The sequence below is a fragment of the Phyllosticta capitalensis genome (assembly GCF_038381095.1).
Source record: "Phyllosticta capitalensis strain CBS 128856 chromosome Unknown BKA78scaffold_8, whole genome shotgun sequence".
Taxonomy (NCBI): Eukaryota; Fungi; Ascomycota; class Dothideomycetes; order Botryosphaeriales; family Phyllostictaceae; genus Phyllosticta; species Phyllosticta capitalensis.
Genome location: NW_027117446.1, coordinates 331670 through 354547, shown reverse-complemented (window position 1 = coordinate 354547; position 22878 = coordinate 331670). Strand labels below are relative to the sequence as shown.

Below are 22878 nucleotides of genomic sequence, written 5' to 3'. Positions count from 1 at the left end.
GCGTCATAAGACAGAGATAGAATCAAGCTTAAACGCAGCCCAGCCCAGCCCAGTCCGACCAGCAGCAGTCAGGTAGCAGCGAGCGCAGCACAACACACAAACGGCACCCAACGGTACAAAGCAATGCTCCTCCGTCCGTCTGACACGGTGCGGTACGGTGCGGTACGGTACGTTCCATCACCCACCAACACGATGCGTGCACGCGTGGGGCACAACCGCGCTGATTGGCCGACGCATTCATATATAGATCTCTTTCCAGGTGGGTGCTGCTATTCCTGTACACGCAGAAGTAAGCATGTTGGCGAGAAGGGTCGGGCGTGCACTAGGTGGTGGCAGGCCGCCCAAACGGGCCGATCCGCGGCAGGGCAACGCGGTACTGGACCGCTGCACTACCTTCCTTACTATCGCGCTGGCCACCAAGAGCTGCAGCTACAGTAGTAGGAGCAAGAGGGGCCAGCCAGCCTGCTTGCATGACTGCACAGGCGCAAAGTATGAAAAGAAGGACAGACCAGGCCAGGCGAGGCCGACCAGGAAGGAGGGAGGACGAAAGAGGGAGCGGCAGCGGCAGCGGCAGCGGCAGCGAGAAGTCTGCCTGGCTGGCTACCTATGCGCGCGACTGGCCAACGGCCAACCAGGACGGTGAGACAGAGAGCGGGAAGAGCGAAACGAATCGAATTGAAATGTGAAGCGAGACGGACCGGGGAGAAGAAGGGAATAATGGATGGGGGGAAAAAGAAGGAGGCAACCTTAATGCTATCAACGGCCGGCCGCCTGGCCGTTACTTCGGACTTTTCTTGGGAAAGTTGGCTGTTTGTTGGGCGGCGCGGGAGGGGAGAGGTGGGGGGGGGGGGGGGGGGGGAAACAAAAAAAAAGTCAATTGCTGACTACCTGCGTGAGAGATGACGGGTTAGCAGAATGACCATGACGAGTCTGCCTTAAGGAATGGGCTGATTGGTTGCCGGGATGGTGTTTGGAGTCGTGGTGGGCTGGTTGTTGGTTGGTGGGGTTTCTGGTTTTGGGAAAGTTATGTTTGTAGGCGGGATGATGCAGTAGTTGCGGATCCAAGGGTTGGCAGATGCGAAAGATTGCAAAGCATGCAGGGCCGCGAATCTGGCCAGTCGATGCTAATTGGTCCTCTGGTTGGGGGTGAGGGGGATGGAATGGTTCGAGTAATGAGGACACCAAAATAGACCAAGCCGGGTCATTTGGGCGGATGGATATTTGGACGACTTCATGAACGGATTCTTGGATTCCGAGCAACCATTCGTTTGGGGAAAGAAAATAGCGGCTTCGAGTGCTCCTGAATAGAATGACGAGATGTATTCATAGACGGAAAGAGGAAAGAGTGGAGAGATTCAGTAATCTCCGCATCGACTGGTCAAAAAAAGAAACGCGAGCCGCAATAAAAGCCATTGAATGCTGATCAGACGATCAAACACGGAAGGTGACGATGATCTGCCGTAGGGCTAAACATGGTGTCGTTATTAGCAGCAGCAGCAGCAACGGCGGCGCCGGTATGCCTCCCGCTGCTCGCTCATCCCCGCAGGACAACCTTAGCAAATCATCCATGTACGTTCCTGCAGATGTGCCTGGTGCTTATGCCTGAAGGCAATCGAACGGCGGACAAGCGGGCGGAGGGCGGGCAATATGCTACGAAAAAAAGGCGGGCCAGGAGCGCGCATGCTCGCGATACGACAAGGCTGACAACAACGAAGGAATGATCCGGGGGAAAGAGAAGGGACAGGCTTGCAGGACCGAGCGAACCGAACCGCCGCGACCCTTGGACGGTGGAAACAGAGTTCAACGCTCGCTTGGTCGCGTCAGGTCAGTTCAGGTCGTGTGGCGCAGCTGGGCGTTCCTGTTTTGTTTTGTCTTGGTCGTCGTTGGCCTTGCAGGGCAGGCTGGGCGGATTCCTCGTCGGTTGCTGGGGAGCGCGTCGAGAACGGCTGGCTTTGATGTCGCAGGAGGATGCCGCATGTCTAAAACCAGGCAAGTGACCTGGGTTGAATCAGTGGGCCGACAAAATATAGCTGGAGACTTTGAAAGAGATCGGAGATGAATGATGCAGGCTCGAGCAAAAGAGCGAGAGATAGGGGAAGCTGTGGCGCACGATGCTGATGACTTTGTAGAAGGTAGTGGCGTGCTTTCCCGCCTCTATTCCGGGTGTTAGACTGCCTGTCATGTTCGAACATGACTGAGAGGGTATCCCGAAGCAAATCGACAAACTCTAATGATGGACAAATTGAGCAATCCACCCCACTTGCTCGACTTTCCCCATGGACTCATCCTAGCCTTTTCGGTTAGCTACACGGCGGTTCCTGGTTTTGCTGCTTCTGTCGATCACACATCACCAATCCTGTCTAGTTGTGGTAACTCGCGGAGGGCGGCCCGGGCAGCAGAGCGACAGTCATATCGTCGTTGTGCTTTGAGTTCCGAAATAGATCTTGGCTCTCAGCTGTGGCGCAGCACAACTGCCTTACTCGCCTGCGTACCTATTTGTCCCTGGAATATGATCCAGACTATGTCATTGCCAAGGCGGGAGAGACGACGAGCCTTCTTAAAACAAAGAATGTGGATGGATGACTCCGTCGCTCAGTCTTGGTGGTGAGCATATTGCTACAAACGAGCAGGATAGACGGCTTCCGAGGGCGATGCGCTGATTGACTCAGTCAGTCAAGAAAGTATGAAAATGAAATGTCTCGTCGCGACTCTCTTTCCATGGATTCGCTTGGTCTGCCCTCTGAGTTGGAGCATTTTCCAGTATATTGGATTTGAAGGACATCTTGAAACGGTTTGAAGAGATATGAATAGATGGAATGACTGGGAGGGTGCAAGCGCTGGTGATGAGATGATGGAAAGTAGCGGAACCAACCTTGAAGCCCACCGTAGCTGCTGGTACCTTCCGCGGTCGTTTGCTGTCCAATCTGGGCGGGGCGATCACAAGAATGATGCGCGAAGAGAGCGACATCAAGTCGCGTCGCGACGCGAGATTATTGCCGTCAGCATCAGACGCGAACCCATGAACGAACGTATCCGTTTGCCAGATAATTTGCTCCCAGCCACCCGCCCACATCGCTGAGCCACGAGCATTGCGAGTCGGCAGCCGACCGAGGCCGACCGAACCGGCCAGGATCCAGACTTCTGTGTCTCCAACGCCGAGCCTACGAACGCCTGGCGGAGCTTAAGCCCTGCACCGCCGTCGGTGACGGTGAATTCAACCACCAAAAGGGCAGTCATGCGCGCCGTTCGCAGCCCGGGAATCGGTAGGTGGGTTTCCGACCTGACTTGCGGTCTCTGGGTTGGTTGCTCGAACGCGCGTCACGCTGGGGCCCCGTGCAGGCTTGCCTCGTGGAAGCGTGGGTCGTGATGGCATGGCATGGCATGGCATAATCATGACATGGGGAGCGTCGAATGAAGATGAAGTGGAAAATAAAAATATGAACGGTGCGGGCGGATGGGAAACGGTGCAAGCATCCCGGGTCTCGATGACGGGAACAGCAGGCGGGTAGCGAGCTCGAGCTTGTGACTACGCAACAGAGCGGAGACGAGCAAACGAAGAAGAATGGTGACGGGGCGCGCTGCTTTCCGCCCACGAGCGCTCCTGGCTGGCGGCGTCCAGAGCGCAGAAAGGGCAGAGCGGCAGCGCAAGCGTTTGGAAGCGGTGGATCAAAGAGTTAGGGACGCGGAGTTCCTGGTTAGGACCCGGGCGTGATGGACCGGGAGCACTCGCACAGGTCAGGGGGCCCGGGGTAGGGGTCGCGGGTAGCGAAAGTAAAAAAATGATGGACATGGTGCTGCGCCACAGCACAAGAGGGTGGTATTTTGGGAGCTCCACTGGGCGAATTGGATTTGGCGTTTGTCGTTGTCGTCGTCGTTGTCACTCGCCCGGATGATTGTTGCTCAAATTCAAGGCGCCCTGGTGGTGAGGACCAGAGGGGTTAGCGAAGGAGCGATTGGAGGCTAGCCTGCTTAGCTAACAACTTCAGGCCATCCGCACTGCGGGCACGGCCACAGCCGGGTTTGCCGACAGCGAGGAGGATGCACGAAGCTAGAGATGATGGTCTTTTCAGCTGCAGTGACACGAGAGAGGGGAGTGGAGTGCGGACCCGGCCGTTGGGAGCGTCTTGTCCTTGCATGAGTGGGCGCGAGAGGGAACGAACCGACAACCAGGTTGGCCGGATGGTGCATTCCAGCGTACATACGGTGGTATACAGCAGCAGCATCTGCTGGAATGTCAATATGCAGACGGCCAAACCGGGTATCTGGTAATTTCCTTCGCCCTCGGCGATGCGACGCTGGGTGGTCAGCAATCGAGTTCCGGCAGCAGGGCCAAGATGGCGCATCGTCTGGCCACCGCGATGCCGCAGCCCGAAAAAGCATGCGAGGAGAGGACACGATCGCCTGTGCAGCCTCTGGCCATGCACGTCTTCCATCTCGGACAAGGACGCCACGGGCGACACTGACTGGCTGGAGGGACCACTGGCGAGCGCGCAAGGAGGCAGACGTCGTCATCTGATACAGCCGAGGCGATGGTCGTATGCGAACGGACGACGGGTTTGATCGGCGCGCCGCCAATGGAAAAGAAAGTGTTTTGGAAGATGGACAAAGAAGAGCAGTCTTGACGATAGGAAAAGAAGAGGGTGGAAAGCATTCCGGGGGGGGGGGGGGGGGGGGGGGGGGGGGGGGGGCAGAGAGAGCGAGGAGAGCAGCGAATACCAAGATATGCACGTCTCACCTCTTGCCGGTAGGCGAGCGACCCAGGGCCATGGACGAGCGTTGCTCATAGAAGCCACTGATCCTTCTCCGCATTGCAGACATGTAGCCATTCCCGAACGAGTGGCCACTGCAGCAGATGTAAAATGGCCGAGAGTGCGGTGAGGGAGGGGAGGATTACAACACCAACTTGTAGAAGATACGTACCGACGCCGTTTGACTCGTCGCGACTCATCCAGCGGCTGTGCCTGCATTTTGATCGTGGCGTAGTAAGGAAGTCTGTCTTTTACGGGCAGCGGGCGATCGACGCAGCCGCATCTCGTCAGCTTGTGATGGTTGATGGTCCTGGAGGGCATCGAAGAGGTTGATGACAGGGGGCGCCATGATCTAAGTAAAGCAGCACGCGCTGCAAGGGAGAGCCATGCTACCGGACCCTGTCCCCCTCGGAGGTGGACCATGACCATGACGAGTTGCATCTTGGTCGACATCTGCACCAGATGGCAAACGCGGCCGGTGGAGCAAGGGGGACGTCAACCGCGTAATGGGCCAGGGCCGTGCTGAACAACGACGGCAGCACTGGGGAGCCTTGGAGGAGAGCGAGAGAGAAAAAAAAAAGAAAAACCGTTGCGCGCAATATACCCGCTACAGAGCTCCACAGTGGAATAGAGTTGGTCGTGGGCGCAGGGGTCTATGATTGTTGGTTGTTGGTCGTCGCCCGCGCGCCCGCTGCGCTGCGCTACGCTGCGCTGCACTACTGGCACGTCTGACCTCTCACTCTTTTGCATCACCACCACAACCAAACCTATCCCCAACCCACACCACACCGCAGCCATCCCGCGCCCTCATCCACGCCCCGTCCACTCCACGCCATGTCCGCCCGCCGCTCGCTATCGCTGCTGGTGCCGCTGCCGCCGCCGCCGCCCGCAGCCCGCATCCCAAGACCCCGGCCAAAGCCCAAGCCCAGGCAAGCCAACGCCAGCGAGCGCCAACGACCGACGGCCCGCCTCTTCTGATGGATGGCATTTTGTCCTCCCACGCTGCAATTCAGTACTTACTGTACGTGTCCAGCGCCCCGGGTCCGGTCCTTGGACGGCCGCAGCAGCCAGCTCCCAGCAGGGCGAGGCTCAGCACCCGGGCATTGGCTGCCATGCGCGCCATCCAACCAGGGCTCCAGCGCCCGCTCCGCCTGCCAGGTGCTGAATGGTCGACCGCCCAGGGCTTCTTTGCACGGCCTTCTTCACGCAACCCCATCCCCATGCCCGAGCGCTATTGCTACTGCCACTGGCCGCCAGCCATGATGATGATATATGCCCTTCCCTCCCTGCCCGCCCAATGCCATTTCTTTCATACATCATACCAAAAGACTGCTGCCACTTACTGCTGTTGTTGCTGCTACTACACGACCTACCCCCCTCCCTCCTTCGGACGAAACCAACCCCCTTCGCCCCCCCTTCTCAAAAGAAGAAACCACAAAGACGTCCAATCAAGTCTCCGTCCAGCCCCCCTCCCCGCGGATCCCGTTCGCGTCATTCGTCGTTTGTTTACTCTGCCCTCGCCGTCGACCGCCCGGCGCCTCCGGATTGTGATTCAGCGCTCAGGCCCGCCGGGGCATTCCAAGATCATCACCACCATCTCTACTCCACCAGTCTGGCCAGCCTGTGTTCAGCCTGGGACGCCTCGGCCCCTTTCTGTCAATCCGCCAGACTTCTGCTTTGTCTTCCGTCAGGCTGTTCAGGCGCGTGGCTTGGCGGAGCACCCCCCGGCCGTCCCAGCATCACTGACAGCTGAGGACCCCGACGCGCCCTGCAGAGCCGCAACAGCGAGCCCTGGAGCATTTTCTCGTCTTTCTCCTCTCTCTCTCGGATCCAGCCAGCACTCGTCCAGTACCGCTGCCGTTCGCCGTCGGGCTGACTCAGTGAAAGCTTACAGCTGACTGTGTAAGTGTTTTTATGCCATAAGCCCTGGCAGCCTGACTGCTGCACAACCACCAGCACCACCACCGCGACCACCACAACCGCGACTCACTCTGCATCCGATCTCCTCCTTGCATATTCAGACACCCATCAAGAGCCTTCTCTAGACCCGGCCAATCCCGCCTCTGCCCAGCTGCCCGGTTTTGACACCATTGCTCTATCCAGACTGCATCATTTCCCCCTCAAGACTGGTCTCACTTTTTCCTCTCGGTTTCGGCATCGTCCACGGGCAAACAGGTGAATCGTGCCCGCCTTTGTTCGCCCGGTACGCCATTCCGCGGGCTCTGCACGTTCGCGAAATTGGCGCCAGTCTTCATCCTCCTTCTCCTCCACCTCCACACACCTCACCGAAACCTCTGGCCCGCCGACGGACGGCACGCGGACCGCTAGCACCAAAAAAGAACCCCTGCAATCTCTGAGCTCTTGTCCATGTGTGGCCGCTCCTAGAAAGCACCATCTTTTCCTTGACGTATTTCTTCGGGCGCTGTTCCCGGAAGCAACGTGATCAAGGACACGCTTGCAACCATCCTTCCTTTGCCCTCCTCTCCTGCCGAATGCTAGGATTGCTCAATGTAGAGGGTCGACAATACATGAACAAGTCTCCTTGCATGTCTCAACGCTCTCAGATTCCTTCGCTCAAGGCTTGATAACTGACCGCGACCCGTCTGACCGAGAGTCTTGCAAGTCCTGATCAAGCTCCGTCCCCGAGTTGGTTCGATTTCATGGTACACACGTCCACCAGGTAAGTCTGCGCCCCCGGATGAAAGACGTACTCACTCACCTTTTGCTGTTGCTAACACTTGTTTGGAACCTCCTCAGCAGCCTCCAGGCGCCTGTCATAGTTGACGAAGACTGCGATCCATCCGAGCCCACATCGCTGCAGTACGACGGCCAAGACTACCGCAGTGGTCCTTTGGCCGAGGCGGGACTTGGAGCCGCGCTACTGTCCATGTCTGGCTACGAAAAGACGCAGGAACCGTACATGTACGGTAAGTAGTGCGTGCGGGTTGGCCCATCTGACTTTGTTGCTTGCAAGGGCGTTGCCGTCACATCCTGACCCGGATCGACCCGGGGGGTGGGTGTGCACACGTGAGGCCCAGCACTGGCTAGCTCTCTTTTGACTGACCACACCCTCCATTATAGATTATGCCGCCACACGGCCGAATCAAGAGCAGAGCTACCCTAGCTTCGCACAGCCGTCATCATTCGCCTCGCAGTACTCGAGCAGCGCGCAGGCGCGCCAGTCCCATGGTCCTTCGAGCGCAGAGCAGATGCCTTTTATCTCTGCTCCCAACCTTGCGGCGCGTGATGTGACCTATCAGGCCCCATACTCTTCTTATATTGATGCACGCTCGCGTCATCTTCCGGAAATAACGTCTTATTCACCCTCAAAGGCTCTGCATGGCGCCAAGCTCTACGTCTATATACGCACCTCCTACGACCTCGCCACTCCGCCGTCCCTCTACTTCTCCATCATGATTGGCAACAAGCGCTGCGAGGCCACCTGGTCCAAGATTGAAAACCGCGGCGCCGGTCCCTACTTTCACTATGCCATCGCAACCGACATTCCCCCTTTTGACGCCGCCTCGGGCTACATCGAAGGCCAGATGCCGCTGATACTCAACGTCGACGACGAGTACGGCCAGAGCCTCGGAGTCGTCGAGGTTGGCGACTTTACCTACGAGGATTCCTCGGCGGCGTACTATACGTCTCCTCAGGACATGTCCCGCAAGCGCAAAATTTCGACAGATTCGACAGACTACCTTCGCTCCCCGCAGAAGCGCGTCTCGAGCACGCAGTTCATGGCGCCGCAAACGAGCAGAGCACCGAGCGTCTACTCGAGCACACCCAGTTCGGACTCACCGTACATGCAGGCAGGCACATCGTCTTCCTACGCGTATCCAGCGACCTATGAACGGACGCCAACCCAGCGGTCATACGGCTCGCAGTACGCCCAGCCGCCGCAAAAGCTTTCTTACCAGTATTCTCCCAGTCTCAACGTGGCGACGATACCAGGCAAGAGCTCAACCTACGGGAGCGGTTATGGCGCATCGACACTCCGCAGCCCATCTTTGTATTCGAACCAAATGCTTGGAAGGACATCGACACTCCCTTCGGCAGCCTCGATATCGACAAACCCTCCACTGGTCAGGACATCGACCATCCAAGGATCCACCGGGGCCTCGGGACTGATAGGGAGCTCGCAAGGCTTCAATCCGTACGCCATGTATCCCAACTCCAAGGCGCAGCTGAAGATCGAAGGAGACTTGAACAGCATGGCCGAAGGCTGGACCAAGGAAGAGTGGGATGCGAAGCGGCGGCTGGTGCAGTTTCGAAGGAACCAAACCGGCAGCACCATCAACACCTCGTTCAAGGCCGTGGCACCAGAGGATCGGACGCCACACAGCATCTGCATCAGCTGCATCTGGTGGGCAGAGAAGCAAGAGTGCTTCGTCACCAGCGTCGACACCATCTACCTGCTCGAGTCTCTAGTCGGGGTGCGGTTCACGGTCGAGGAGAAGAATCGCATTCGCAGAAACCTCGAGGGCTTCCGGCCGTTGACCGTGTCCAAAGCGAAGCCGGAGAGCGAGGAGTTCTTCAAAATCATCATGGGCTTCCCGACGCCGAAGCCGCGCAACATTGAAAAGGACGTCAAGGTGTTCCCGTGGAAAATCCTGTCGCACGCGCTCAAGAAGATTATCGGGAAATACGTAAGTCTTTAAAGTCTGACTGGGTGTGCACACAACTGACCGGTACACGCAGTCTGCAAGCTACTCGTCAACGGCGGGAGCTCTACCGACACCGGTTGCTAGCGGCTACGGCAGCGGAGGAGCTTCAGAGGGCGACCTGCGGCACACTGCATCCCCACGGTCGGCGTCGAGCTCGGCAGCGTCGACGGCGTTCGCATCCAGCATGACCTCGACGGCTCTGTCCCCCACCAGCAAGGCATCAGGTGGCCTGGGGCAATCAGCAGGCCCACCCGACTTGCGGTTGACGGTCCCGCAGCTGGGTTCGGGCGGCTCCGCGCTTGGGCAATGGGGGCAGACGGCGCCATCGCAGTACACGACGGGGCTGTCTGCAAAGTCGTCGTGGGATTTTGCGAGTTACCTGGACGCGCCAGGCACGGCAACGGCAGCCTCGACAGGATCTGTACCGGGACCCGGACCTGGACCTGGAGCAGGCGGCGGCGGCGGCAGCGAGAGCTCGGTGGCTGGGGTTGGGGCTGATGCTGCTGCCGCTGCTGCTGCGTATCAGCATTACGGTCAGCGGACCTCGCGGTCGTGAAGTTGAGGGTGTGGTGGTGCGTCCGGCTGATGGCCCACGGATGATCATGCGTGCCCTCGGGTGGCCTAGCCGCTTTGGGCACGGCATCCCACACATGCAGCCACCGCCACCCACACTTGCGCCTCTACCGCCTCGCCTTTTCCTCTCTGCGCTGCATTTGCTTTTCGGCTGCCTTTCCAAATGGCTGGCTGCTTTTTCCCCTGCTCAATTGCTTCCCAGGTGGTCTGGCGGCTGTCAGGCTCGCCACGCTCCAATCAATCAGTCACGCAGCGAGCACCATCAGGAAATACCCTTCGTATTGCCCTTTGATCATGGCGGTTCTCGCCGTTTGGATTGGATGAGCATCCAAGGAAGGAGCCTGGACTGAACCTACGCGACATGCAACGTTGCGACCTTTCCTCCATATCGACGTCGTCTATTCATCTCGTTTCCGGTTTAATCAATGCTCTTCTGATGGGTATCGTATTATTCGGGTGTGTGGGCTGGGTTGGGTTGGGCGGCTAGCTGAGTGTGTGTTCCATTTTCTGTCTGTTGGGCTCGGGGTAACACGGTGGGCGGACAGGCGGACGGTCGGTCGGTGGGCATCACTGCTTTACGTCTTTTTCCACTTCTCTTCCATTTCCTATTCCACATTTCCCCTTTTCCCTACATCTTCTCTCTTCCTCTTCTCTTTTCTGCTTTTCTCTCTCGACCGCGTCAACTGCTCCCCCTCTCTTCTGGAACGCATGCATGCATCAGCAGGTAACAACAAATGCAAGGACAGACAAGACAGACGACGGACCCAGCGTGTTGGATGGATCGGACGGGACGGGACGAGACGACAGGCGGGGACGAACGCATGTATCACGCACGCGCTCACCCCAACCCGGTTGCGCTGCTTGTTGCTTGCTGGCTCGCTTGCTCACTTCCCATCTCCTACTCCCTACTCTCGCCTTCCGATTCTCCATGCTCCCAGTCGTTGCGTCATCACTCTTCTTTCCCTGCTTTTGCCTCCTTGCTCCCCTACTGCGCCCCACGACCCTCTTCCATACCTACTTCCTCCGCAACTCACCGCATACACCCTCGTTTCCGTTTCTTGGTTTTCTTTGCATCTCAATATCCCGGTCTCGCGCTCGCTTTGTGTTTCTTATCATCACGGCATGCATTCGCTCACCCATGTTTTCATTACTTCCATCTTCGCATCCAATCGCTTCATGTCTCCATCAATATTGGTCCGCCATTACATCTTCTCTTTTGTTCTTGCATAGCATCATTACCTTGGTCTGTCTCACTAGCTTCTTGCTACAATCTCCTTCTCCTCTTCCCATATCCAGGTATCCAAATTTTGCCTTTTTTTTCTGGTTTTCCGGGCAAGCAACAAATGTCTTTGGGCAAAGGCGAAGGACGGACGAAAATTCTTGTTATCTAGACGTGCCTCTCTCCGTATCGGGTATATGGGTATTTGGGTATTTGGCTTTTGCTTCGAGATTTGATATCGGTCGCGCGCGCGCTAAAGGTTTTTTTTCTTCGAATTTTTGATGCTGGCGTCTGTCCCCCGTTTGATTGCTTTGTTGAGAGAGAAAGAGTATGTGGGGGTCGGCAGTGAGTCCTTCTGCCTTGCTCCTCCTTCTGCTTGATCCTCCGTCTTCGCCTCCCGAGACATCATTGCCTATGTGTTTACATGGGCAGAGGGCGAAGGAGGAGATTGGGGTGAGAGAGGTCAGGCTAGGATCGTATTTGCCAACAACCCCTTGGAGAAAGAGGAAGAGACAAAGAAAATCACCGTCATACCACCACCTCGCCTTATTCCCCATCCCATCCCATCTCTATCGCGGCATCTATCTGTCACTGACTACTGGCTGTATCGGATTGGCAAAGAAACAAACGGAAGGGAAAGGAGCGCACAGGGGGGAGGGAGGTCACCTCGTTTTTCTTAAACCATCGCAGTCAGCGGTGGTCGGTATGGGTTTGGCTAGGAGTTTTTCTACTTTGTCTTATTCGTTTCGCGTTGAGTGTCCTCTCCGCAAGGCGTCGTGCAAGTAGTAGAGTCCAAGACGCACGCACGCACGCCTCGCCTCGCCACAGCATCTTCATCGTTTCGAGCGTATATCATGGTATTTTGCTGCCTACACTTCACACGTGTTTTCTCGCGCCGTGCTGTCGTCCAAAACAGAGGCAATAATGGCCGATGGTGTCATGGTCTGCCCTATTCCGCACTGCAACCGCAACGCAGCTTTCCTGCAATCCTCGCCCGATACAGTGAGCCTGGTTCTTGCTCCAGCTCGCGAGGTACAAGAACGCGTGCGCGTCCGCCGAGCCTGCTAAGCTGCGCAAGGCTAGTTGCATGATTGCTTTTTTTTTCCCCCTCGACTGGCCGAGCCCTCTGCTACCTACCTACCTGCCGGCTTGTTTGCCAGCTCTGCTAGGTTGGTTCTTAGGTCTCCCACCACCGCTGACCCCCACGCTCCTTTTCCTTGTTGGAAAAGCACCGGTTGGGCGAGTGGGTGGGCAGGTGGGCAAGAGCCACGCTCCGCTTGCCTAAATTGTTATCTGATCGGCTGGCTGGCTGGCTACCTGACTGTGTAGGTGGGCTTTTGCTGCCCGTACAGTCATTCCATCAACGACTTGACTCACTGGTCGAGCTGGTAGCCAGCTAGTTTGCCAAAAGTCTCCGTCTCCGTCCCCGTCCGCTCGCTCGCCCGCTCATCCCCCACCGCGCCAACCAAAGCCTTCCCATGGCGCTGCATGCGCTGCGCGAACCTCCACGCCAGCGAGTGGAACTCAAGAGACGGTGATGGGCAGACGGCGATGATGGCGCGTCATCAGCCAGTCAGCCAGTCACCCAAGAAGTGAGTAGGTAGGTAGGCATGTAGGCATATAGGTGGTCAGATGACCAAACGGGCATGCGTGTGCCCACGCAGCCTCCATCTCATCACACCCGCCCCCTCCACTCCACCCCCCATCCCATCACACCTCAGGCAGCAGAACATGACATGGGGCAGGACAGGGGCAGGACCAAGACCAGAAGACATGCCAACCGGACAAGGGGTAGCGAGCAAGGCAGGCAGGCAAGCAGGCACTTAGGTGTCGCTCCTTGTCTCTTCCTCGCTTTTCCATCCGCCATCCATTCTCCGGATCGGACAGAATGATGAAAAATGCCGCCATCCGTCCGTGTGTCTCGCGGGGCCACGGGAAGCGACATCATCGACGGCGTCGGCGGCCACAGGTGCCACCACGGTCGTCCTCGTCACCAGCACTTCGCGCCTTCGGAGCTCCGCTTTCCTCTTCATCGGCCTCGTCGATGTGCGGCTAGCCGCATCATCACTCGTGCGCTGCCGCCGCTCTCGTTTTCTCCGCAGGCAGGCAGGCAGCGGAGCGGAAACCGGATGCATGGCAAGGCAAGGCAAGGCAAGGCAAGAAAAAGCAGGTAGCCGCGAAGGAGGTAGGTGGTGGAGACAAGGGAACAAATACACGGGGCACGTGGGGCGGCCGAGCTGAAGAAATCGTGTGTGTTGGTGGGCGGCGAGAAGACGGGCGGGAAAGGAGGATACGTGCATGCATGCATGCATGCTCGCCTGGGTATGTACAGTACGATGATGATGATGGACGAGTGCGATGGACTGGATGAAGGGTGGTTGCATTGTTGGGCAATCATCGAGTCGGGTCAGCTCGTCGCCCGCCGTCTGCTGTCTGCTGTCATGAGGTTCTCTCTTTCTACTCGATTTAGACCGCGTCGTCTTGTGGTGCTCAGATACGAATGGATGTGGAGCGTCGGTCCACTGTCTTTAGGCCGCTAGCTGTTCTCGTGCCGTGTGTAAAACGAGGAGGAGAGCGGTTTTCTTTCCTTGTTAACAGAGTTTTGGCCACCTCTCGGTATTCTTTCACTGTCTCATGTTTCGTTCGACAGTAGCCGAGAGACGCCATGATGGTGATGGTCTTGCTGTGATGGGGTGCCGGTGTTCTTGTTCAAAGTGCTTTTCAAGCCTCTCATTGGGCTATTTGTAAAAGCCAAATGTGAAGGAGTCGGACTATAGTTGTGATGTGGACGTGCTTGAGATTCACTGTTTGTGATTGCTAGCTGAGAATTTGCGCAGTTTTTAAGACCACACGTCGCTCTGTGACGCCATCCAATGTCCACGTGTTGCGATGAAAGTGATTGATGCTTTGGAGCAGGAAGCAGAATGAGGAAACATTACGTCAGTGCGTGTTGAAGTGTCAGAGTTAAAAGGACCTATGGAAATTAGAAACGTCTTTGACCCCCCAATAAGCCAGCGCCAACTTGGTCCTAGAATCCAATTGACATAAACTGCCGGCGGAAAAAGCAAGAACCAAATAAACAAGAAAAAAGCGCTGCGTCTTCCACCCCCCCAGTCATGCGCCAAATCAGTCGAGACTATTTTCTTCCATTCATGGCATTTGTCCCCAGCGGCAGCAGCCTAGGTCGACAAAACTGCAAGATGAAGATTTCCATTCGGCCACTTGCTTGCAACTTGGGTGCTTGCTGCATAAAAATGCAAGGGATATCCCAAGTCGCGGTACTTCGGTCCACATCATAGCCCACCTCAGCGGGCCGGCCTGCAGCGCATTGGATTGCAGTTGGGTCGGTCCCAGTGTGCGTCGATTGCTCCGGGTTGTTTTCATGTACTGAATTTCCCTTCGTGTGCCACATCTCTCGCCTTGTGTTTCCCTATGTAGCCGCTCCGCTGCGCCCCAGCTGCTTGCTGTATATGTAGTCCTTTCCATGTATTTGTTAATCCAGCATCGCATCCTCCAACTCACCCGCTCGCATTGCCACATCATGCCCCGGCTTACAGATTGCTTGCAGCGCAGCGCACGCCCCACCAACCCCAATCCAACAGTCCGTCTACCTCGCGGTACGCGCGCGCGAGCTGCCTCCTGCACCTCAGTCGCTTGTCGTCCGCCCGTCCGTCCGTCCCGTCCCGTCCCGCACCGCATGCATCGTGCATCCGCTCTCGCAACGCGCTCATCTCTCTGTACCAGTGACCAGTCAGTCCGCCGGATGGGACGCACGCCTTTGTCGGATTCGTCCAATTCGCCCAACCCGATCATCATGTCGATATCTCAGCATCTCGTCAGCAGCGCGGACGGCACACCTACTGTACCTACATTCACAGCCTTCAATTCGTTGCGTTGCGTCGCTTTGCTGTATTTTGTCTTGCCGCACCTCCCTGCCGTGATGGAATCTCTGTCTTCTTGCGCTCAATCGCTTGCAGCGGCATCGCACTCATCATGCAAAGGTACATACGCAGGTATCAGCGCTGACGACATGTCAACAAGCAACGAGACCCTTGGAATTAAACTCAAGGTTGCTCCCCGCCGTCTCCGTTCCGCTGACTGACTGACTGCTGCCCTGCCCTGCCCGCCCGGCAGATACCCTGCCGCCGCCGCCGCCGCTGCCACCACCCGTCCGCCCGCCCGCCCGCACTCCCTTCCTCCCGTCCCGCACACGCAGTGCGCGTTTCGTTTCGCCGTTGGTCTCGCTCGAGTGGCGATGGAGAGAGCGGGTGAGTAGCGTGGCTGGCTGAAAAGCAGGCGGCGCGGTGGCGTGGGTGGGCGCGTCGAGTCAACGGCTTCGATTTGCTAGTGCCGTTGGTTATCTGATGTGGCGAAGGACGCTTGTGTGGCGATGCTGCTACCTAGATGCATGCTGTGTGTTGCGGTGCCCGTTGTTGGGTCGAGGCCAGACCAGACGAGACCGTTGGCGAGCGAGATGGAGGGGGGGAGGGGGGAGGGTTGTGCTGCCCCATCGTGCATCAAGGCGGACAGAATTCTCTAATCATGGTCCCCCAATTCCTGTTGCTATTTGCGCCGTGAGTGACTGCAAAGGCAGACAGATGGTTGCCCTTCTTTGCAACATCCCTTACCCGCCATCTCCTGAATCTCACGAACAAGGCAGATTCGAGTCGCGCCTACAGGCACAAGCGCATGGTCCGATGCGCAAGCAGCTCGAGGATCGTTCCTGTGCCAATGCACAACGCTCTCTAAGCTGAGATAAGACGACGGCGACGGGGCAGGAGAGGAGGACATCGAATAGTCTGACGAGCTGAGCCGAGCTGCGCCTGCGCCGTCTCGCCTGCTTCCAACCACTCATATGCCAATCAACCTGCCAAGGTACAATACTTAAGTGCCCCCATCAACAGTAATCCCCGCTGGTCCTGCCTTGGGTCTAGGCATGGCCAAGGCCAGCAAGCAAGCCTCCCTCGTCCGGACCCACAACGTCAGGTCGCCCGGCCGGCTGCGGGACGGACGGGTAGATGGGCGGGAGACCCAACGCGCTGGGATCGGAGGGCAGGGCCATTGAAATATGTGCCTACCACCCGTAGGCGCATATTGCCCTGCGCTGCCCTGCGATGCATCGCGATCCACTGTCCAATGCAGTCCGGAAGCGCGAACGAAGGGAGATGACGCAGATCTGACGCGCAGCACCATCGCGGACGGCTATCTGCAGGAGGTAAATGCGGTGCGATGCACTGCGACGCGCGGCGAGCGAAATCTTGCAGGCGGACTCGCCGAACCGTAGGGTGTGGCTAGGCTGAGATGTCTGTCCGGACGCTGAGGGAATCTAGCTTGGCAGGACACCGTGATGCCCAAAAATGACAGTGATGATGACAAGGACGATGAGATTGATAACGAAAGATTCGACTCCAAAGACTGAAATATGCACAGGTAAAGAACCAAACCGCTTACACTGTCCTCCCATTCCTTATCCTCCAACACCGATTAAAGATGAGGTATAATTCGTGAAATCGTCAAATGAGCCGCCTGCGCGCAATTTTCTTCTAATGCAACCAATCTTGCTCAACTTAGTAGTCGAAGCGGTCCGGGAGCACCATTGGTGCAATCAGGCTCCAGATGTAGATGCCATAACACGCCCAAGCGCTCAGAATCTTGGCCCAGCTGGCCCAGTACGTGCGGCCAACGGCAACAAAGCCGTCGTTCTCCTCGGTTGGGTCAAAGTTCATTGTGAGCAATGTAGCGACCCAGCACGTGGCCAACAGGAAGATGACGTGGAACAGCGTGTAGTTGTACTGCGTGCTGTTGCGCTCATCGTCGCGGCCTGCGTTGCCGTCGTCGTCCTCATCGTCCGAGTCATCGTCGTCGAGGGCACTGGCAGGCAGACTACCACTCTCGATGGCTGCGCGGAGTGCCGCCTGGCGCATCTCACGGCGGCTCTCGGGCTGCTGCGTGACGAGGCCGTGCTCGTAGTCGTCGGTGCTGACGGCCTGGTATGAGTTGCCCTGGGAGCCGAGCGCAAGACCATAGGTTGCGGCGCGAGTGGTGGTGTATGCAACTGTGACAAAGGTGACAATGGCGCCAATGACGATGCTGGCCCGGCGGGTGCCGCGCGCGCGGATCAGAGGATTGCACTTGTGGTCGTCTGGTTCCATGCCAACCGCAGACATTGTGAGATATGTGCAGTAAATCGCGACCATGGCGGATTGGGCGAGTCCTGCGCGCGAGTTGACTTCTTGAACCCTGGGGTGGATCGAAATGATGGACGCAATCAAAAGGAGGACGAGGTTGACGGAAATGGCGGCCTGGTTCATCGAGCATCCTCCGTGGGCAAAGTAGATGTACATGACGATGGTCATGGCAAAGGACGCCAGGTACATGAACAAGGTCGAGCCAATGAGCATCCATGTCCAGACCTTGGATCCGGTGGTCTCGATCTTTTCTTGGCAATACTCGGCCCAGTTGTGTGCAAGGTCGACAAGGAGCACCAAGCCGAGCAGCAAGAACAGCACAGCGCCAATCACGGCCAGGTAGCTGCCCCAAGAGACGAAAAAGCCTTCCGGAATGAAGAAGCTGACGACGATGAGCCCCAGCCAGGCGATGATCTTTGGTCCCCAGAAGCCATTTTGGATGGGTGCACGGCCGTCCTTGGAACTCCGCACGCCGAGCAGGATGATGGCCATGATGGCGTGAAAGACGCCGAGAGCAAAGTTGAACCGGTGCACAGCGACATATCCGTAGCATTCTTTTCCGTCGCATTTGAAGTCCATGTAGTCGAGAGTCAGGTGTTGAAGTTTTTTAATGGCCCAGTCCGTAAGCATGATCCAGGACACGATCGAGTTGACGAGGAGGATGAGGGCGTATGCGATACGGGTTGCCATGCTTGGGGATTGTTAGAAGCAGTCGCATGGAGCTGTTTTTCTGGACGATTTACCTGTTTTGACATTTCCCACAAGCGCTGCAGACGGCACCGCAGGTTGCGGCGCCGCAGCATGACGCGGCGAAGCTGGCAAGCTGTGCAGGGAGTCAGTCTAGGACTTGAAGGTGGTGGAGTCGACGTACAGTGCCAGCAGCAGGCACGGCCATCATCGGTAGAGAGAGTAGGGCGCCCATGGTGTGCGTGATGGATGGACAGTCGTGGTGATGGTGGAGATGGTTGCGGTGGTTACGCAAGTGGTGGTGAACTGCGCCCGACGGCTTGGCGCAGAAGAAAAGAGGTTGCCGGCCATGACGTGGACCCTAGGCAGGTGTGGGGGAAACGACATGCACAGGCTGCGTGTCCACTGTTTGTCGCAGGTCCCTGAAGCTGAGCGTGCGTTGCGTGGACATCGTAATCCAATCCCATTTCCAGTAATAGGAGGCCCTTCTCCACTCGCGACTCCATGATCTCTCGTCCTCTTCCTCACCGCATGCCTGCGTGGCTCTGATCCCCCTCGACATCTTCCCTCTTATCTGCATTCCGCCCACCTACGAACCCCCGGCTCCCCGTAACTTATCGCTGGGCACGGAGACTTGCGGATCAGCTTCCCCAGTCTTAAACTCAATGCGCCCTTGAGTCCTCCACAATTCTGGACTTCTTCCATACATCCTCTTGTCACAATGATTACAGAATCGCTGGACGAGCAGAACCACCGCAAGCTGCGCATCCTCTCCGTCGTCGCCGCGACCTCGGTAGCGCTGGCCTGCGGGACAAACGTAACCCACTCCAATTCGGACCCATTGCGCTCCGCCGACAATTGCTGACGCTTGTCCAGTATGCCTACTCGGCGTGGGCACCGCAATTCGCGGATAGACTGCAACTCTCTGCCACCCAGAGCAACCTCATCGTAAGAACTCGCGCCAACCGCTCCACATAAAAATACTGAGACGAATAGGGTGTTGCTGGCAACATCGGCATGTACGCCTCGGGAATCCCAACCGGCATGCTGGTCGATAGCAAAGGTCCAAGGCCGGCAGGCTTTTTGGGTTCAATTCTAATATTTGCTGGATACTTTCCTCTCAAAAAGGGTATGCCACCAAGGGTACATTTTACAAGGGGGAGCTAACGCGCGCTAGCCTATGACAATGGGCCGGGCTCCATGAACATGTTTTTGCTGTCCTTTTTGTCTTTCCTGACAGGATTGGGAAGCTCTGGCGCGTTTTCCGCTGCTCTCAAGACTGGTATGATATGCCCATCAATGTGGCCAATCTCCGCTGACTTTACTAGCTGCTACCAACTGGCCAAATCACCGCGGCACGGCCACTGCCTTTCCATTGGCCGCTTTTGGTCTCAGCGCATTCTTCTTCACGACCATTTCCCGCGTGGTGTTCCCTGGAAACACCTCTGGTCTTCTCATGCTGCTTGCATGCCTCACTTTTGGCATGGCTTTTGTGGGCACCTTTTTCCTCCAACTCGTCTCTCCACAGTCCGCCTCGTACTCTGCTGTCCCCACCGGAGAGAATGGCGTCGTATCCCATCGTCCGAGAAAGTCGAGGGAAAGCGATTTCTTTGGTGGTCTCCCTGAGGAAGGTGAGCGCATAAATCTCCTTTGTTCAGACTCCTCCGTACCCCTTGGGCGGCTTCCAACCCAGACCCCACAGATCAGGAAGCGCCCATTATCCCGAGCAGCAGTATGCAGTCCGAGGCCACATCCCTTCTATCTGAATTAACCGCGTCCGAGGAGAGCAAATCAATCAACCAGGTGACTGCAAGCGAAGTCGAAGACGAAAGCTCACATCGAACAGGTATTTCGGGGATGACCTTGATCCGTACTTTGACGTGTTGGCAGCTTTTCTCAGTATTGGGACTCTTGACCGGAATTGGATTGATGACCATCAACAATATTGGCCACGACGTAAGTGCGCATCGACGATTTTGGATTCTTCCACTGACCCTTTCAGACCACGGCCCTCTGGTCCCACTACGATGACAGCGCCTCCAAGGAGTTCATCTCGCACGCTCAACTCACTCAAGTGTCAATCATTTCCGTAGGCTCCTTCCTTGGCCGTCTCGGTTCTGGAATTGGCTCCGACTTTATAGTCAAGCAGCTTGGACTTTCCCGCTTTTGGTGTCTGATTATCTCGGCTCTCATCTTCACGGTTGGCCAGTTCGTCGCCATGAACATCGAAGACCCCAACCACCTGTGGATGCTGAGTGGCCTGACTGGACTCGCCTACGGAGCCCTGTTCGGAGTCTTTCCCTCAATCGTTGCCGATGCCTTTGGCGTGCACGTCATGACGCAGAACTGGGGTTTCATGACGCTTTCGCCCGTCGTGAGCGGCAATATTTTCAACCTCTGCTACGGTAGCATCTATGACCACCAATCGGTCGAGCTGGAAGGCGGCGAGCGCGAGTGCACAAAGGGACTGTCATGCTACCGCGCCGCGTATGGCTTCACTTTTGCGGCCAGCCTCATCGGCCTCCTGCTAATTTTCTGGACCATCCGCCACGAGCACAACGTCAGGAGGAGGCGCGAACAAGCGAACCGTTTTGAGCATGCGGCGTGAGTATGACGAAGCTGGACTGTTTTGGACAAGGGGGACGCGCGGGGGTTGTGGATCGCGAGGCCGGTGGCACTGACACTTGCAGTGACGGGTAACGAGAGACGCGCCGTCCTACTACACTACGAGCTTCAACAGCACCAGCCGAAGCAGTAGCAGCAGTAGCATCACTGCCTACCAGCCAGCGCCGCCGCGGATCAAGTGCCGTCGTCCTCGCCGCCGTAACCGTCGCCGCATTCGCCGCCGTGCCCGTCGCCGCATTCGCCGCCGCTTGGACCAGTGTCCTGGAGACTGATTTTCTTTTCTTGTGCATTCTGCCTCGTTTTCCTGCTCCTAGATTCTCCCTGTTGCACTTGCTTTCATCTTGCGCTTACCTGCTTGCGTGCTTTGCCTTGCGTTGCATAGAAGGTTGGGCGGGATCGGTGTCTTTGTTCTGTCTCATCTCTCATCTCTCACATATCTGGATCCTGGCAGATCTGATAGCAGATCTCAGATCTGTTCTGTCTGGGTCACGGAACGGTGTCTTTGCTGTTGCGCAGGGGTTTTACGACGACGATCTTATCTTGACGCTTCCGGGGGCAAGCTACGCGAGCTACATGCCCGCATCAAATATGCTTCATAGAATGGGGTTGCGGGAATGATGTGGCGTCTCTTTTGTTCTAGTGCCTCTTTGGCTGTCTTCTTGTTTTCCTTTTGGGCTGGCTTGCGCGGACCGAGCCGAGATGTCTGAGTGTTTTGTACAGTTCCTTGCCTTGGAATCTGTGGGGGGGCTCGGCCGAGGCTGGACCAAGAAGTGGGAGATAAGGGCGAGCGAAGCAGATGGCGAGTGACTGCTTCACCGGTCAATGATAGTAGAGTAGAATGGTGGCGAGCGCGTGACGAGACAGCCTTTGCATTGCTTCGCGGCGTAAGGAGCAGCGCTGGGAGCCGTTCGTCTGGAATGAAAGCGATCTTCAAATCCCAAATTTTGGTCGTCCCTGGCGTGGATGGGGAGGCCGTGGTGGCCCGATGGGCTGCTTGCCGGTGAACGAGTTGCGTTCGATTACCTGTTGCTCATGGGATGGGGGTGGCTGTTGATGAAAGACTGCTGCCCACACGAGCACTGGCGTTTGGCTGTTTGGCTCGCGCCTTGTAAGACGTCCTTGTCCGAGTTCGAGCACTCCGAGTCCTTCCACCTTTCCTGCCTTCGCTCCTCTCCTCGACTCGTCCGTCTCGCGCGATGTTACTCTCTGTTGCCCCTTGCCAGTTCCCCCCATGAACCTACAACAGTCACTATCACTGCACACTCAAATCCTCAAGCGGAGTGCGGCGTGTGAAATCGACATTTCTCCTCATCCAACTCGACGCCTCCATCTCCTCGCCTCTCTCCCCCTTTGTCTTGGATCCGTGTGCTACACGGAGCATGTGGCGTTCTGAAACCCTCTCACCTCGCGTACCTCGCCCGCCCACTCACTTGCCCGCCCTGCTTGGTTGGACGCTCGTGCAACACGGGGAGGCAGGGTGGGCGGGCGCGCGGGCGTTGGCCAGCCAGTCTGGAAGGATGGCATGACATGACAGTGCGAGCGCCAATGCAACCGTAGGTGTGTAGGTAGGTAGGTGCCGCACGGTCAGCGAGACGAGATGAGATTCGAGCGTGGCTGTCAGTCAAACAAAGAAGCCATCCATCGAACCCACCTACCTACCTGCCACCGGTCAGCGGAACGGCGGCCGTCGTGTCCACCCACACGGGGCTGAGACCTCGAGGGGCTGGGCTGGACGGGGCCGTGCTGGGTTGATGACGGACATGACGGGGAGAGGGCTGGATGGCATGATGGCGTACAGTGGACTGCAGTGGAGTGGTTCGTGGGGGTTGTGGTTGCGCGTGTGTGTATGGATGGGTGGCATGAGGCGCCTTCGTCCTCCCTTCGCCCCTTTGACACTGAGGTTGCACGCGTGGCACGATGGCGGATGTGTGTTAGTGCTTGCCGTCGTGATGGTGGTGGAGGCATGGAATGAATGAAGGAGTGGTGCCAGTCTGACGCCCGCTGTCAGTGGTTGGCAGGCTTTTGACTGCCGGCGGCGAGCGGCAGATGACAAGCTTGTGTATGCTCCTCCGTATTTTCCTTTTCCGCCTTGGGTCGATGGGATGGCAGTTGAGTGCCCTTTTGCTGCTTGCGGCAGGCACGCCCGCGTTTGCCCTTCCATCCTTCTCTTC

At 57.2% G+C, this 22878-nt stretch overlaps 8 protein-coding genes across 8 annotated transcripts; 5 read left to right on the top strand and 3 right to left on the bottom strand.

The window, feature by feature from the left end:
- Nucleotides 1-5928: 5928 nt before the first annotated feature.
- Nucleotides 5929-7046, top strand: BKA78DRAFT_172218 (uncharacterized protein). The gene has a single exon (XM_066883266.1). The coding sequence runs from the start codon at nt 5969-5971 to the stop codon at nt 6644-6646; it is 678 nt and encodes a 225-aa protein (XP_066741687.1). The 5' UTR covers nt 5929-5968; the 3' UTR covers nt 6647-7046.
- Nucleotides 7047-7820: 774 nt separating this feature from the next.
- Nucleotides 7821-9661, top strand: BKA78DRAFT_172220 (uncharacterized protein). The gene has a single exon (XM_066883267.1). The coding sequence runs from the start codon at nt 7958-7960 to the stop codon at nt 9407-9409; it is 1452 nt and encodes a 483-aa protein (XP_066741686.1). The 5' UTR covers nt 7821-7957; the 3' UTR covers nt 9410-9661.
- Nucleotides 9662-10309: 648 nt separating this feature from the next.
- Nucleotides 10310-11775, top strand: BKA78DRAFT_172233 (uncharacterized protein). Its single transcript, XM_066883268.1, has 2 exons — nt 10310-10479; nt 10534-11775. The coding sequence occupies exon 2, from the start codon at nt 10701-10703 to the stop codon at nt 11487-11489; it is 789 nt and encodes a 262-aa protein (XP_066741685.1). The 5' UTR covers nt 10310-10479; nt 10534-10700; the 3' UTR covers nt 11490-11775.
- A 978-nt stretch (nt 11776-12753) lies between these two features.
- On the bottom strand, nt 12754-13999 carry BKA78DRAFT_319824 (uncharacterized protein). Its single transcript, XM_066888896.1, has one exon. It carries the CDS (start codon nt 13589-13591, stop codon nt 13031-13033), a length of 561 nt encoding a protein of 186 aa, XP_066741684.1. The 5' UTR covers nt 13592-13999; the 3' UTR covers nt 12754-13030.
- Nucleotides 14000-14009: 10 nt separating this feature from the next.
- On the bottom strand, nt 14010-14647 carry BKA78DRAFT_319823 (uncharacterized protein). Its single transcript, XM_066888895.1, has 2 exons — nt 14345-14647; nt 14010-14300 (listed from the first exon to the last, which is right to left on the bottom strand). The coding sequence occupies exons 1-2, from the start codon at nt 14617-14619 to the stop codon at nt 14048-14050; spliced, it is 528 nt and encodes a 175-aa protein (XP_066741683.1). The 5' UTR covers nt 14620-14647; the 3' UTR covers nt 14010-14047.
- Nucleotides 14648-15346, top strand: BKA78DRAFT_319821 (uncharacterized protein; the record flags this gene model as incomplete). The annotated part of the gene is made up of 1 exon (XM_066888894.1): nt 14648-15346. A coding segment is annotated over exon 1 (614 nt), but the record flags the coding sequence as incomplete, so codon positions are not given.
- Nucleotides 15347-16774: 1428 nt separating this feature from the next.
- Nucleotides 16775-18317, bottom strand: BKA78DRAFT_254604 (serine incorporator/TMS membrane protein; the record flags this gene model as incomplete). Its single annotated transcript, XM_066884920.1, has 3 exons — nt 16775-18086; nt 18139-18218; nt 18267-18317. 3 exons carry the CDS (start codon nt 18315-18317, stop codon nt 16775-16777), a joined length of 1443 nt encoding a protein of 480 aa, XP_066741681.1.
- Nucleotides 18318-18803: 486 nt separating this feature from the next.
- Nucleotides 18804-20690, top strand: BKA78DRAFT_254235 (major facilitator superfamily domain-containing protein; the record flags this gene model as incomplete). Its single annotated transcript, XM_066884884.1, has 7 exons — nt 18804-18899; nt 18959-19030; nt 19079-19211; nt 19260-19364; nt 19411-19713; nt 19776-20038; nt 20085-20690. The coding sequence occupies 7 exons, from the start codon at nt 18804-18806 to the stop codon at nt 20688-20690; spliced, it is 1578 nt and encodes a 525-aa protein (XP_066741680.1).
- Between the last annotated feature and the right edge of the window lie 2188 nt (nt 20691-22878).

Coding starts and splice junctions, on each gene's coding strand:
- BKA78DRAFT_172218 (XM_066883266.1), top strand. CDS start 5,969: ATGCCCGAGCGCTATTGCTACTGCCACTGGCCGCCAGCCATGATGATG.
- BKA78DRAFT_172220 (XM_066883267.1), top strand. CDS start 7,958: ATGCCTTTTATCTCTGCTCCCAACCTTGCGGCGCGTGATGTGACCTAT.
- BKA78DRAFT_172233 (XM_066883268.1), top strand. CDS start 10,701: ATGCATCAGCAGGTAACAACAAATGCAAGGACAGACAAGACAGACGAC.
- BKA78DRAFT_319824 (XM_066888896.1), bottom strand. CDS start 13,591: ATGCAACCACCCTTCATCCAGTCCATCGCACTCGTCCATCATCATCAT.
- BKA78DRAFT_319823 (XM_066888895.1), bottom strand. CDS start 14,619: ATGTGGCACACGAAGGGAAATTCAGTACATGAAAACAACCCGGAGCAA. Junction 14,301..14,344: donor GCCATGAATGGAAGAAAATA/GTCTCGACTGAT, acceptor TGGAAGACGCAG/CGCTTTTTTCTTGTTTATTT.